This window comes from Neltuma alba, unplaced genomic scaffold (assembly GCF_004799145.2).
Source record: "Neltuma alba isolate B1F8T4 unplaced genomic scaffold, ASM479914v2 tig00012277_pilon, whole genome shotgun sequence".
Classification (NCBI taxonomy): domain Eukaryota; kingdom Viridiplantae; phylum Streptophyta; class Magnoliopsida; order Fabales; family Fabaceae; genus Neltuma; species Neltuma alba.
The window spans coordinates 1-15,623 of record NW_021636798.1 but is presented as its reverse complement, the minus strand read 5'-3'; the positions used below and the strand labels follow the sequence as shown (position 1 = coordinate 15,623).

At 35.8% G+C, this 15,623-nt stretch overlaps 2 protein-coding genes and 1 pseudogene across 2 annotated transcripts; 1 reads left to right on the top strand and 2 right to left on the bottom strand.

Annotated features, from left to right (window-relative positions):
- Positions 1-1,171: 1,171 nt before the first annotated feature.
- LOC114725778 (probable 3-hydroxyisobutyryl-CoA hydrolase 3) lies at positions 1,172-4,584 on the bottom strand. The gene is made up of 8 exons (XM_028912340.1): positions 4,546-4,584; positions 3,722-3,790; positions 3,503-3,566; positions 3,261-3,346; positions 3,067-3,150; positions 2,932-2,977; positions 2,517-2,601; positions 1,172-1,502 (listed from the first exon to the last, which is right to left on the bottom strand). The coding sequence occupies exons 1-8, from the start codon at positions 4,582-4,584 to the stop codon at positions 1,172-1,174; spliced, it is 804 nt and encodes a 267-aa protein (XP_028768173.1).
- Positions 4,585-5,081: 497 nt separating this feature from the next.
- LOC114725777 (momilactone A synthase-like) lies at positions 5,082-5,901 on the top strand (annotated as a pseudogene).
- A 3,165-nt stretch (positions 5,902-9,066) lies between these two features.
- Positions 9,067-13,370, bottom strand: LOC114725776 (ABC transporter G family member 11-like). Its single transcript, XM_028912339.1, has 9 exons — positions 12,896-13,370; positions 12,201-12,490; positions 11,170-11,341; positions 10,944-11,066; positions 10,706-10,834; positions 10,413-10,607; positions 9,968-10,327; positions 9,626-9,733; positions 9,067-9,508 (listed from the first exon to the last, which is right to left on the bottom strand). Exons 1-9 carry the CDS (start codon positions 13,262-13,264, stop codon positions 9,152-9,154), a joined length of 2,103 nt encoding a protein of 700 aa, XP_028768172.1. The 5' UTR covers positions 13,265-13,370; the 3' UTR covers positions 9,067-9,151.
- Positions 13,371-15,623: the final 2,253 nt, after the last annotated feature.

Genomic DNA, 15,623 nt, shown 5'->3' with positions numbered 1-15,623 from the left:
GGTGTGGAGACACTCTCCTAACACACCTATACATGAAGTGAACTTGCAATTTCAATAGCAAAACAACATGATGTCAGAGTACTCTTCCCAACATCCAATTTGTTGATTCTCTTCAGACGTGCTTGAATTTGCAGGTAGAGGAAATTGTTTTCAGGTATAGTCAGTCAGTCACTTGTTGATGTGCCCCCTGTGCATTGACTCATGCTCCTTTCAGATCAAAATTTCAAAAACAAATAATCACCAATCAAGCAACAAACGTCTACAAAGAAATAAGGAGGCTCAATCATAAAACCAATGCTTCGTCCATTGTGCTCATGCTGCCAAAGTCATTGAACTCTTGCCGAAGTCCATCGTCCCATGCCCAAACAGATGCACCAATCCAAACATGTTTTGTAGCTTTGTGAATACACGATTTCAACAAGTAAAAGGATACCCAACCAATATAAAGCTTTTATCAAGCAGCAATACAGAAAGCAAAGCCCCTACAAGATAAAAGTTGAAATCTTGACAATAATTCATATTTTTGTCTCTTCACAATACTCATCAGTTCTTTTCTTTTGAATCGCAATCAGCCATGCACTTGTCTTCTGTCAAACTAGTTTTCTTGTCACTCCCATTTATGCAAACTAAAGGTTGTAATAATACATATTGATGGGAGTCCCTTGCGACCAGCCTCCAACCATCATGAGTGAATAAACAAGAAAGCATTTGTTCTTGAGGAAATTGAATGCTAAAGGCATGATGATTCGGTTGTGATTGATTTCTCCAAGCGACAGAGTAAAGAGAAGACCCATTTGGGTGTCACAAATGAACTCTCACACCCCATCGTCTTCATTGACAGCCCCTGAGATTTCTCAGAGATGCCTCCCACTAGCCATGGCGACGAATACCCAGAATCTGTTTTGGATTGCCTCTTTCAAAGTGAAATCATTCTTCGAGGGAGATTTGTCTTTAACAGAAGATTCATTGGAAGCAATGTGAGTGTCTGGCATCGGCGACCAATGCACGGTCCTCCACACAAAATAACCCGCTAGAACGACGGAGGAAAAAGACCAAGATTACCTCAGAGGGCACATAGCTTCCTCCAAGGCCCCCAAGAAAGAGAAGTAGGTGGAGATTCTAGAGAAAGAAGTCCAATAATAATAGAGATAGAACCATGAACGTGGGCCGCTTAACGGCTTTGGTCTTCAAGACAAATCTTGATGGCGGGTGACAAACTTGTCTTTAATGGCGTGTCAACATTATTGCCGTCAGACATCCGACGACTCTCGACCATGACTCTGAGTTGAAGCTGGAATTCGAAACCCGAACTTGCAAGGTCGCAAAGAGCACTGCTAGAAAAATGTTGGACGGCAACGAATACGCAGGGTGACTCAGACATGCCATGCAATGGATAGCGACGTTGAATCAAGCCTTCACAGTGACAAATCCTATACTCCTCCGCAGACTCTGACGGTGGCAACAGGAAACAACAAGGTGACAGGGACCGTCTTGAAATGAAGCTGCGACCACGGCGAAACAAGAAAGCTAGGGTTTCCTCAAGCAATCCTCAAAACGCATCGTTGAAAATGTTGAATCCATTGGGCCGTTAAAACAGCTGGACTAGGAGCGGTGGCAAAACAAGAATCACTTTCTTGGGCTTTTGTAATTTTTTTTTTTGCCCAAAAGATGACCTGCTATGGATACCATGTTAACTTTGGAGATTTGAGAGAAATAAGAAGAAGAAATATGGAAATCAAATGTATTATTCATGATAGAGCATATGCTCATACAATCACTGTAACCCACTTGGGTTAACACTAATCATCCCTTACACAAGGGTGATGAACAAACCCCATAACCTATGAGGATTCTTGAGGTGGGAGACCCAAGTTAACCTCTCCCTTCTATGATGAAGACTACATTATCTCACACCCTTAATCCATGCACTAAGACCCTATTTATAGGCCTATCTCACTTAACTAATGACTCAATTATCCTCTCTCTAACAGTGTCCAATCTGTTTAGTTTGCTGATCGATATGAGATAAACAAGTGGAAGGCATAGCATATTAAAGCTAAGAGAAAACGTATGCATGCATATAATAATCAGAGAACATAATAACCAAGAAATTTATTACCTAGTAAGAGGGCCCCCTTCTTTCAAAACCGCTAATTCTCTAAATTTATCAATTGCTGCAGCAATTGTTGATTTATCTGATGTTGTTATAGATCGCAGGGCACCTTCCAGCAAGTTTAGTTTCTATTGCACGTACAAGCAAAGTGAGTAAATTTTCTTAATACATATATGAACGCACACATTAAGTTTCTCTCTTAAGGTTCAAGACCTTTTAGGCGTCTCATTTAATTTCCCTAATCTGGAAGGAGATAAACATATATGGAGATGGATGTTTGGTGGGCCCACTTGTGATGGAACCCATCAAACAATTGTCTTCACTTGTTTCCATCTGGAGGGTATTATTGGCATGGAGAAAATCCTAAATTATGTTGTGTAGAATGTAAGAGGTATATATATACCTTGGAAGGGACAAATGAGTAGCAAGGCCACGTTCAACCATTTCTGCTCCATTCAAATGCCTCCCAGTTAATCCCAAGTACTCGCCTATATATATTGCAGAATCAAAATCAGTACCAACTGATGTAAAATAAGTTGTTAAAAGTTAAGCCTTTCGTCCTAGTGTCATAAAAGTTTCATTTAGCTTCAAAAGCAAACGTTTTTATCCTATTTTATACAGAGATTCAAGTAAACATGTGGCATCCAAGTCAATGTTAATTCTACAAATTGTGGGTAGAGAGGATAACAGGAACAAAGTTAGATGCATATGTTTAAAAATTAGTGACCAAGATATCAACAATGTAACAACTAGCCGAAAAGATGGATAAACTACAATTCCAAAATGGCCAGGAAGCCTTGAGAAAAAGTAAATAGCACCCATATCTGGAAAATATCCTATAGATGCCCCCGGCATAACAAACACCTATGAAACAAATGATACTTCAGTTGTGATTTCATGTCAATTGTGAATTTTAATGTTGGGAAAAGAAAAGAAGACGAAACACAACATACAGCTTTTTCAGTGACAACCCTGAAGGTTCCGTTCATGGAGAGACCAGCTCCTGCTCCCATAACCATTCCATTCATCAGGGACACCTTCCATTATTAATTAATTAAACAATCATTCAATTCGTATTTCATTTCCATACTTAATTAAACAATGATTCTTAAAGCATAGAAAATAATTTGGGGATTGGGAAGCTCACCACAGGTTGTTTGTGGGTCGCTAGTAGGTAGCTGAGTGTGAGAAGTTTCTTGTAATGAAGCATAGCAAAAGACCAGTGCCCTGATTCTAATCAGCAGATACACATATATCAGCCCAATGTCTGAGTTTCAATGATGTCAAAGTGAAATTCTAATTATTATCTGTGTGCTGAAAATTTCCCTTTTAAGGTTCATTGTTTAATTTTTAAATTTTATTTATTGTTTATTTGTTTGAACTCTATACCTACAATGGAAGAAGTAACGATTGATACTAGATCACCACCGGAACAAAATGCTTTTCCATTAGCCTGCAATATATTGGGAGAAAAGAAAACAACCCTGCCACCACAACTTTTATTGACAATATTATATTGGTAGTATAATATACTAAGAAGTCAATAATATTTAACGAGAAAAAACACTGTATATATAGTTGCACTTGTATTTTGCGCTGCTCATTTACCTGCAAAATGACCAGTTTAACTGACGGGTCTTTCTCATGCAATGTCAAATTCTGCGTCATTTGAGAAATCTGGAAAAAAAAGAAGAAGAAAAAGATAAAACAATTATAACTGGTTATCCGTCAATTGTTTGTTTGCCAGAATATCTGTGAATATAAATATATACATGCAAATACATACATAATGTCTACGTGTGTGTATGATGGTTTGTAACTTCTCAAAAAAAAAAATGTTTTTGATCCCAAGCACTGACTACTGTTCTCCAAGATGTTTCCCATCACTTGAGCTTCTGTATGGAAAAAACTTTCAAGTTCATGGAAAGGAGGGGCATTTTATTAATTAAATTTAACCATCAATAGAATTATATATAAATATATATATATATATATATATTCGGCAACAGTGAAGACCAGATCGTTTGTCAAAGTTAAGAGATCTCAGTGAAGATTATGGAAGTGTTAAATCTACGATTCTGAGATTTATAATAGTTTATATAGAATTTAAGTAAAACAACGCACAATTAAAAGAAGAACAAAAAAGGAACATATGTAATCACTTGAAAGAGAAATTAGGGAAAGTAACCAACGTTTGAACTCACCAGGCCATTTCGTAATTAAGGCTATTCAGCTTGTAAGGCCTATTTAGTATCACTTCCTTCACACTCGGATTTCCGGCGAAAAGTACCTAAAAGAGCAAAGATATATAGCTATGCTCATGTAAGAGCCATAGTGCAGGAAATGATATATATATATATATATATTTACACACACACACACTTTATATATATATATATAGAGAGAGAGAGAGAGAGAGAGGAAGGAAATACCGGGTTTGTTTCTCTGACAAAGCTTAATCTCAGAGCCATAGTGCAGGAAATCATACACGAACTCTGAATTATAAGAAAGTGCAAACAAAGAAAGTTTACCAGAAAATTAAAGGAACTTAATGCTTGGTGTGTGTAAACGGGGCAACATGCAGCTTGCTGTGAGCCGGGAAACACATTGAATTGCCATTAACTAAGATGATCGATATTCTCTACATTGGTATTTAGCTCTAACTGACATAAATGATGACGTAACATTTTAGTTTAATTACAAAAATGTCACCACTCTTTTTTCTTTGTCGGTTTTAACTCCAGAAATAAAGATCCCTCTGAAAATACTGTCCACCAACTGCATCTAGCTAGTTACAAGATGTTAGCTAGTTTCATAAACTGTTTAATCTTTCAATATTTCCCAATCTCACTGAAGCTATCACGATCTGCGATTTCTTTCAAATATGGCTGGTCTTCCACAGGTCCTTCTAGAGACACCAAGGTACACACAAGGTCGTCTTTCAAATATTGTGTCTTTTCAAATATATATGTTGTCCTTGACACCGTGGATATATGTGCAGATTACAAGGGAAAGTAGCTTTGATCACAGGTGGTAGTAGGGGAATTGGAGCTTGCATAGCAAGGTTCTTCACTAGACATGGAGCAAAAGTGATAATCATAGACATTCGAGACGAACAAGGGCAAGAAGCAAAGTATGCAATGACATTGGACTGGAATATGCTTCGTATGTGCACTGCGATGTTTCAAACGAATCTGCTGTTGAAACTGCCATAAAAACTGTGATTTCTAAGCAGCAAAAGCTTGATATATTGATAAACAATGCTGTCATAATAGATGAAGCTAAGCAAAGCATTATTGATAACGAAGTGAGCGAATTTGAAGGCGTTCTTAGTTTGAACCTAACGGGTCCTTTCTTGGGAACCAAGCATGCTGCTAAAGTTATGATTCCTGAAAGAAACGGAAGCATAATAATGGTGGGAAGTGTTTGTTCAAGTGTAGGAGGGGTTACAACACACGCTTATACCAGTTCTAAGCATGGCTTGGTGGGTCTCACCAAGAACGCAGCCGCTGAGCTTGGGAAATATGGGATACGAGTTAACTGTTCGTCTCCGTGTTTTGTTGCAAACGAACCTGCAAAAGAGTATTTTAAACTACGTGATGAAGGTTGCTCTCGTGTTTATTCCAATCTGGAAGGGATATATCTGCGACAAGAAAAAGTTGCTTAAGCTGCGTTGTTCTTAATTGGCTAGTGATGAATCCAAGTACGTAAGTGGGCATAATCTGGCTATAGATGGAGGTTTTACTACTATTAATCCAATGTTTGGTTTGTTTTCACGATCTAAGTAGCAGTTCTGGGTTCATCTTTACAGTTTTTGTTTGTCATCCTGCATCTGTGTTTTAATGTCTGTGCGTGATAAGTTTTAGTGTTCATCAGTTTTACATGTCATTCTGCATTTGTGTTTTAATGTCTGCGTGTAATAAATTTTAGTGATGATCATTTCCGTTTAGTTTATAAAAGTCCTCAATTTCAATTTGTATCATTGTTCCATATAAAACGAAACTACATTACCGGCTCCATGTTGCTTAATTAAAGTGATGAAATGATTGTTGTTAGCAATCTAATAAAAGTGGGAAAAAAAAATCATGAATGTTTCCACCAACTAGTAAAGGTTAAAATAAGATCCAATGAGGTTTATAAAGTGTTTAGAGTGATTGGATTAGTTTTTACTATGCATGAGTTAGGCATATGAGAAAAATTATCTGACTGAAAATATATTTTTTTAAGTGCTTGTAAGGATTGCCAAATTCCCCTTTAATTAAAAACCTTAGAGAATTAAGCACATAATAAAAGTGTATTATTTATTTTAAGAAAACAAAATCCCTACGTACACTAATATCATGAATGTATCAAAAAGTTTGATTAAAATTATCTAGTCTTCAAAAAATCAGATTAGACCGGTTAGTTCAGATCGGAGATCAGTGAATTGGTCACTTGTGTGGTCTGATTCACCTCCTAAACCAAAAAAAATCAACTCGTTACAACCCATCTTGAACAAGAGTAAGTTAGAGAAAACTAGGATAACCCGCCAGTACACTGGGTTGCTTATGAGGAAGGAGAAGAGGGGGAGAGGGGGAGAGGAGGAAGAAAGCAAGAAGGAAGAAAAGTGACGGTCACCGTCATTCACATGCTGTGATAGTTTTTCTGTCATCACCATTCTCCTCTGGTAATAGCCGATCAGATCTTAAACGAGAACTCATGGAAGTTGCGAGAGAAATGGTTACCCGCACAATAAAGAAAAATGAAGACACAAATTGATGCTCGAGGAAGAAAGTCTAGCACTGTATAGCTTTTAGAGTGTTAAAGACTCGAGCCATAAAGTAAAAAAAAAAAGTTAAAAAGAATAAGGGAATAAGGATGGGTCACGTGAAGAAAATGAGAAAAATGTCAAAAGAAGAAAGAATTTATATTATATATCTTAAATAAGGTTAAATATTAACTTATTATATTTAAATATGAATTTTTTATATATTTTAATTAAATTAGATTATTTTAATAATTATCGGTTTAATTCTAATCTGATGTGCTAACTCTTAAATTACTGTCTCACATTCACTGCTTGATGGATTTTTTGAACCCTGATTCTCGATGAAGCTTTATTTTAATTAATAATTACGGATATCACATCAAAGGCGGTAGGGTAAGCGCTCTGGCCCGTACGAACTGAAAAAGAAATTAGCTTTTTATTGAAAAAGAAGCTTTATTTTGAATAACCTCGACTTCTACCAACACACAGGACTCAAATCTTACCTAACAAATATGAACAGCGTCGGCAACACTTGATTTTAATCTATACCTACTGTGGATTGAAATTAATTTTTTTTCCAAATCTTCCTCTCTTTACTTTTTGTTTTGTAAATGGTTTTATTTTATATGTATTGAATTGAATATATGCGGTTAAAATTTTTACAAATACACTTTTTTAAGACATAATTTTCATTAATTTAAAATTTCTTATTTTTATGTCCAAAGTGATTTTAGTGGTCAGAATATTGATATCAGATTTAAGTTTTAATATATTTTATTTTTAAAAAGGGTTAATACTATTTTATTTCCTGAAATTTGATCTCATTTTTTGTTTTCATACTTGAAATTTGAAACCCAGTTCTAAAACTCTTTAAACAAACCAATATGAAATCAAATTTAAAAACTAAAATCAAAACGACATTAAATTTTAAAAATCAAAATTACTAATTTTAAATTTTAGAGACTAAACATAATATTAGTCAGAGGACCCAATTCGGCCCAATTTCTAGCCTGGTCAAATTTAAAATTGAGCCTGGCTACCTAAAGTCATCAAAATGAATTTTCCTACTAGTGTTTGGAATGCTCAGAAAAAAATTTTAATGTAAATTGAGACAAAATTCTTCTCACATATATTATAAAATTATTTTTAAAATTATAATTTAGTTTTTATCAAAATACCTCCGTAATGTAACACACAGCAAAACCCAACCCGGTTTATAGACTAACACTAAGACACTAACTATTGTAGAATCAAAGCCCAATCTGGGTTGCTGTTGTTGGGTTAAAAGAGGCCCATATGAATTGGCAGGTCAAGCCAATGAATAAATGAATCAATTTTTTAACTGATCGGATCAAGAGTTTTGAACGAATCAGCCAATTGGATTTCCCCCCCCCCCTTCCCCCCCCCCTTCCCCCCTCCTTCCCTTTGTATGTAACACAATGTCAGATACGTGTTAAAAGCGTCACACTTACCATAATCTTCTAATTTAAAAATCATTAAAAAAAACAATTTTGAATATAATAATACATTATTAAAATGTTTGATATTGTTCAATTATTGTTGGTATATCAAAAAATTCTAAAATTAATTAAAAATAATAAATAGGTTAGAAGTATACTTTTGTTTTCAAATATGTCCTAATAATAAATAAAAAATTAAAAAAATGTATGAAAAAATGTATAAGAAAGAGTAGAGCAAATAAGAAAGAATAAATAATTAAGAATAAAATTAAAAAAATACATTAAATGTTAAGATAAATATAAATTTAAGCTTATAAAATATTTTACCGGTTCTAAATATAAAACTTATTTTGTAATATAATTATACCATAAAATCAAGTAAGTTTTATATTTAGAACCAGAAAAATAAATTACACCATTTCCTAAACCTAAGCCTATTAATAAGAGCCGATGGAGTACTTTATATTATACATTTTTTAATTCATTTTATTTTCTAAATTCACAATTTTCTTCTCAGAAATTGCACACGTTAAAGAGGTTTTGCAACATTTTATAGTATTCAATCGTTCATTCATTAAAAAAAAATAAACGGGAAGACTTGAAGTACCATTTTATGTTAAAAACACTGGCATTAATTTCAATATATGATTTCAGCTCATCACAAGTAGATACACAGATAACTCACCATCAAGTAGTGTAAAAATATATATAACAATATATTAAGAATGTTAAATCAAAATAAGCTTAGCCCTACTTTTAAAACCCTGATCACCATATATAATGGTTCCATTCATTCTTCAGCAAGTGTTGTTGGGTTACGTACGTGCTTATCTATCTTTTCCTAGAAGCACCACTGGATTGGCTTGTGATATAGGTTCGTAGAGAGGGAGATTGGGTGAGAACATCAGGAGCGATGGTGGTGTTCTGGGTTACGCTCTTCTGCTGCATTCTTCTCCTGGCTATGTAACCCCTCACCCACGGAGTCACATCCTCGTTGATCTTGATCATGATGAAGAAGATGATGCGGTATATGATGATCATGCTGAATATCACTAGCAGATCAATCCACTTTGATCTGTTTACGTCAATCTGGAACACATTCTCCAGGATGTACTCTCCCGGAATCTTGGGAAGATCCGGCGTCTGGTTGTCGAAGATCAATCCTTTCAGATCATTTTGGTATTGACCCTGAAATAACATATATAAAGTGATCTCATCGTTTAATTCTCTCATTATTAACTTAATCTATCATCAAAGCGTGCATGAATGGATTTAGTAGTGATAGTGATTCTCTCTCTTAATTACCTGCAATGCCCAGAAGTGGAAACTGATATAAGACATTGGGTAGCGCCAGAATGGCTTTGGTATGTCGTGTGGGAGCCTGAAGTAGCCAGACACCAACATGAATATGCCCTGCAATATTGAAAAAAGGTGCCAAAATTAAGATTACTCGTGCTGTGTCTTTAACATGACATGATAACAGAGACTTGGTAGTACGAAATGCTTAATGGAATACTAAAGTGAGTTGGTTCTCACACCGTCTCAACAGTTAGTTTTTGGGGTAAGGTTCCCATCCCGTTCAAGTATAACCCATCACATGACAATTTATTAAACTCGGGTTTTTTTTTTTTAAATCATAGGGCATACCTGAATACCAGCGCCAATGATGATGCCCATAAGGAAGTTGGGGACAATACTGGCAATGGCCATCATCAAGCTCTCAACCACAGTAACACTGGCATAGAGGCACAAGACGAAGAAGAGATAGTGCCAGAAGCCAGGATGGAGACGAACCATGAAGTAACAAATGGTGCCAGACAGAAACGTTATCAGTATCAGAAACGGCATTGCAGATAATGTGTTGCTTATCACAAACGATACCACTCCATAATGCCCATTCAGCCTCTCCCTTTGAAAAACCTTCATGTCTTCAACAAACGAAGGAAACCCACCAATTGACATGAAAGTCACAAACCCAAACACAAACGATGCACATGAACCTCTTGCCTGAATCGCACAGCCACAAACAAAACTCACTCAAGTTATGTTTACAAAAATCACAGGGACTTAAAAAGTCAAGTCTAAGAAGTACCAGAATGGAGTTGTAGCCAGTTCCAACGTTCAGATAGATGGTTCCAATGCAGATAGTGACAACAATGTAGATGACAAGACGAAGCCAGTAGTATCCAAAATCCCTTGACATGTTGATGAAGGATCTCTTGGTTAGTGTAAAAGCCTGCATGAAGAAACTGGCCTGACTTCCTCCAGAATCCAGCACCGTTCCTTTCTGCAGAATCATACGAGAGGATGATGAGACACAATGCGTCACAAACTGATTCATAAATGATAAGTCAAGAAACAAGTAATGACTTTCTTTGAACTCACCACTTTGGATATCTCATCCACTTTCTGTATTGCAGCATAAGAGTACTGAGAAGTCCGATAATAATCTATGAGAGTCCGGATAGCTTCAGCCGTAGTTATCTTGTCCAGAGGATCATCACTTCCTTCAAACTGAGACAAACCCAGATCCAATAATGCATACGTTAACCAAGTCATATACTAATATAAGAAAATCTGTGGAAGAATTAACGAAGATATAGTGAGATTAATTAGTACTTACCCTGAGTTTCATGGACCCCTTGAGAGTGGCCTTGACTTTGTCAAAGTCAGAGTTGATGCATCTAAGGAAATGATCAGAAGGGTTCCTCAAAGCAGGGCATGGAAAGCCAGCTTGTGCAAAGAACTACATATAAGGTAAATCAAGTTCAGTTCATATGAAAAAGCAATATTTTGTGGAAATCAATGCAGAGGAATAAGGGGAAATACTTAAATATGATAATATATACCTCGTAAGCTTCAGAAGCTTGGCCAAAGTAAACAGTTTTGCCGCCAGAAAGAAGGTACAATTGGTCAAATAGTTCAAAGACTTCACTGCTAGGTTGGTGAATTGAAGCTATCACAGTTCGACCATCCCTTGCGAGGGCTCGTAGTGTTTGAGTCACAAAGAAAGCTGAAGCACTAATACCCAAAACAAAACCAAAAAAAAATTAAACAGTGAAAAAGCACCAGGATACAATAATAAAAACCAAGAATTCCTGTGTTTAAGAGTACTTGTATCATATTTTTAGCATTTTTTATTCTTGGGAGGCCATCATGCACCACCGAGGTTATAGTTATGCAAAAACAACCAAAAAAAAAAAAAAACAGAGACATAAGCGGTACATATTAACAAATAGACAAGTGTATTCATGAAAATGCCAGTTGAACTGAGGTAAACGTTGTGTTTAGAATCCTAATGTTATAATTGTTTTCTTAAAGCCAAGTCAAAGAACTAATAAGAGGATTAAGAGATCTTTACAGTCAACAGTCACCGAATGCATTATTGAAAGTCAAAATCCTATCAAGTATGGTAAAACTTAAAATATATGCACTTATAGTAAATTTTACCCTTACATCTAAAAAAAAAAAATCAAAAGTTCACTCTCAATGCCATTTCAAGCAAATTAAATGAAAGGACAAAATTCCATCAATTTTCTTTTCTGAATGATCCAAACACAAAATGTAGTAAATTATTAGGAAGAATTTACTAATCCAATCTGGAAAACACAGCAAACGAGTCAGAGTCAGAGAGTAAAAAACAGAGAAAGTCCAAAAGTCGAGAATAAAACAACAAATCTTGAGGTTCAGAAAAGACAAATCGCAAAACTGCAAACAACAGTTTAGACGGTTGGCTCAGAATCAGAATCCACAAGAAAGAAAGTTACAAATTAACATATTTATGCATAATTGAGCATATAAATTATGAACTTGCTCCAAATATTCCAATCATGAGAAATCTAGGGAAGAAGAAGACAAAAGCAAAAAATGATGAACGAACCTGTCGAGTCCACTGGTAGGTTCATCAAGAAAGAGCAGCCTGGGCCTCATCAAGATCTCCAAAGCGATGCTAACTCTTCTTTTCTCTCCCCCACTGATCCCCCGGAGATGCCAGTTCCCGATCACCGTGTCGGCACAATCCTGAAGCCCCATGGCTATTATTGTGCTCTCCACCAGAGCTCGCTTGTCCGACCACGGCATCTTATCCGGCAGCCTCAGACGAGCCGAGTATGATATGGTTTCTCGTACAGTCAAAGTTCCAATGAGGTTGTCGTCTTGTGTCACATATGCCTGCGATTCATTTAATCGAACAACTTTTACTCCAAACGGAAAACAACGCCAAAACAGGGGACGAGACAAAACACAACACCCATACCAGATTTCTTCATTGTTTTCGTTGTTGTTCGTTAAATGTCATGTTTGTCACCATCCTATACCTACCGTTAAGACTCATCTAATCTAAATCTCAAATAGGTAATCAAACCGTTCCTCAAATGGTGGATCTCATTCAATCTTCTTGTTTTTCTTATTCTGCCAATCCATTTTAGATTCTAACATTTTTCCCTAGTAATAAAGCAACACATAAATGAGAAGATGAACAGTAACACAATAGCAACAAGAACACACAGATAATATATATATATATATATATATATATATATATAATGTAGGTGTTGATGAGTGAGTGAAACTCACTGCAGTGCCGAAAGAGAGCTTGGCTTTGCGACCGTTGAGGAGGATGGTTCCGGAGAGGAAGGCATTAGCAGCGAGACGGCTAGAGAGGGCGTCGAGGAGAGTGGACTTGCCGGAGCCGGAGGGGCCCATGAGGGCGGTGAAGGTTCCGGGCTCGGCGTAGCCGGTGAGTCCTTCCAGCACGTTCTGGGTCTCTCCGTTACCAAGAGTGACCATAACGGTGAGATCCTTCCAGGTGAGCCTAGCCGACACATCTCCGACGAAGTCGACGTTGGCCTTCGTCTCCCTCCACAGCGTCTCGCTGAGTGGACTCAGCGCCGGAATCGCCGACGTTCCATTATTCCCAACCGCCCTGCTCGCCTCGATCTCCATCGTAACACAACTTCTAGCTCCCAAGTTCAGAGCTTTACCACCCGTAAAAGTATATATCCCAGTCTTTTGAAACGATCGATAGTGATGAAGGTCGTTAATTATGAAAAACCGAAGGATTGGTCTGAAGGCATTTAAAGGGTAAAGGAGAGCGAGAAAAGCGTGAAGAGAAATGAATTACGTGTGAGGAGAGGATTTTGACTGGATATGTATATGCAGCAGGAAGGAAGAGAGAGAGATGCTGTTTCATGCAGAAGAAACCAGGGTTTGATTGGAGGAAAGTGGAGACGATATTCTTATGGGGGATGATGATGAATGCCAATGCAAGTAGTAGATAGGAATGGTGGCTGTGGATGAAGAAGGCGAAGATGAAGAAGGAGACATTAATGGAATCGGGTAGATGTTGGTAGATGAAATTAATGCACAGAACCGACTTCCAATTAACTGTGCCCATCTCACTCACTTCCTATGTTCTTAAGCAACCACAGCTCTACTTTCTCTAACCTCTCCCAATCCTGTAATGCCATGACTACCTTACAATTTTCCACTTCATGCCCACTGTATTTGAAACATCACGTTGTGTTGTCATATTTTATTTGATTGATTTCATATTCAATGATTATTTATTAATTTTTTTGTTTACTCTTATTCAATGTTGAGGTAAGAAAGTAGGAAGATTTTGAGCAGAATAAAAAATTTATTTGTTGTTTAGATATGTTTAATGTATTCTGATGTTTTTATCGATTCTAATAAAAATATTGAAAGTAATTTATTAGATAAAAAGAGAGTGATAAATAATCTTATCCATTATCCATCTATATTCAGTGTCTCGAACAAGCCTCTCATAAAAGGATACAAGTACGTAATACCAAAAAAAAAAAAAAACAGTTGAAATTCTATGATTTACGGTACTCCTTAAATTAATAAGGGGAAAAATAAAATTTTGGACTTTTTTTTACATATACTATTTAACAATATAACAAGCTTTCTTAAAATATGTGAAGTGGTCCAAAATACCGTTATGTTTTCCATCAAAAATATCTTCATTATACTTAGGATAAGAGGGGGTATATATGTATATTGTATTTTTAACAAATACTAAAAGATTTGTAAAAATATTTATATAGAGAGAGAGAGATAGCTAAGGTAAAGCATCACATTTTGAGTTTTGTAAAGAGGAAGTGAGGGGAACGGAGTTGTGGATAAGGGGAACATAGAAGGGAAGCGAACCATTGTTCAAATCAAATAAAGGGTTTGTAGTTGGGAGGGTTTGGAAACGATAGGAAACCAACCAAAACCAAACCATTAATGCGGGTAGTTTGTAACATGAATTAATGAATCATTAATCAATAATGAAACGGGGCGTTTGCCAGTGCTACTCTTTTGTTTATTTACTTATTTCCTTTTGGGATATTTTGGTCCATGTGCGATAACAATACGAACCCTTACTGGTAACACCGCAGTACAGAGGTGAAACAACTCTTCCTTACAATCCAATCATCTGGTACTTCGCCTCCTGCTCTCATTATTATCCAGAATGGGGATGTTTTCAATGCAACCTAAATCTCTACACACACACACACGCTCTTGATCCTTTTTATAATATACAAAATACCAAATTATATGAATAAAAAATTGATTAAAATTAGTTAAGAGAATAAATATGCAAAAAAAAAAAAAAAAAATGGAGTCCAATTTATTTTTCAAAAAACATCTCTTTATTTATGGAAAAAGAAGAATCAATAATTAATATAGCAAGACTAACCAATAGTTAATGAGACGGATAATAAAAAATAAGATTAAAAATTTTAACGGATTATTAGTCTATTTTATAAATAAAAACAAATTATTCGCGAGAAAATTCTCTTGTATATAAATTGCAAAGGGCATTACTCCGTGCGAGACATTAATGAGCATTTGGTAGTACCAATATATGGACGAGATGAGAACTCTTCCTTGATTCCATTTCAATCTTCTCGGGGGAAGGGGAGAGTGTTTGCAACAAGTTATGTTGGAGACAGTTGTCTCATAATGAACCCTAAAAAAAAAAAACAAGAAAAATAAATTGAAACCTTCTCCCGCTTTAGTTTAGTTTGAAGATAGACATATATTTCTCGGTCCTTAATATAAAATCTATTTAACTAATTTAATTAGAAAAAAAATTAGATGGGTTAATTAATTATGAGAAATATGACATGTTTTTTTCTAAAATATTATAATTATCTTCCTTAATATCCTCTCTCCTTCTTTTACTTGATTATGATTGAGGGAAGTATTCATAGGGATAATTTAGGAAAAATTAATAAATATGTGAAATAGCAAAATATGTTTTATAAATATGTGAAATAGCAAAATATGTTTT

Excerpts from the sequence above, each read along its gene's own strand:
- LOC114725778 (XM_028912340.1), bottom strand. The coding sequence starts at position 4,584 with ATGGCTCTGAGATTAAGCTTTGTCAGAGAAACAAACCCG. Across the intron at positions 3,347-3,502 it reads CGTTACTTCTTCCATTGTAG|AATCAGGGCACTGGTCTTTT; the intron begins GTATAGAGTTCA and ends TCTGCTGATTAG. Across the intron at positions 1,503-2,516 it reads ACTCATTTGTCCCTTCCAAG|CTTCATTTCAAGACGGTCCC; the intron begins GTATATATATAC and ends CCGTGGTCGCAG.
- LOC114725776 (XM_028912339.1), bottom strand. The coding sequence starts at position 13,264 with ATGGAGATCGAGGCGAGCAGGGCGGTTGGGAATAATGGAACGTCGGCG. Across the intron at positions 10,608-10,705 it reads TGGATGAGATATCCAAAGTG|AAAGGAACGGTGCTGGATTC; the intron begins GTGAGTTCAAAG and ends ATGATTCTGCAG. Across the intron at positions 10,328-10,412 it reads CTGGCTACAACTCCATTCTG|GCAAGAGGTTCATGTGCATC; the intron begins GTACTTCTTAGA and ends TGTGCGATTCAG.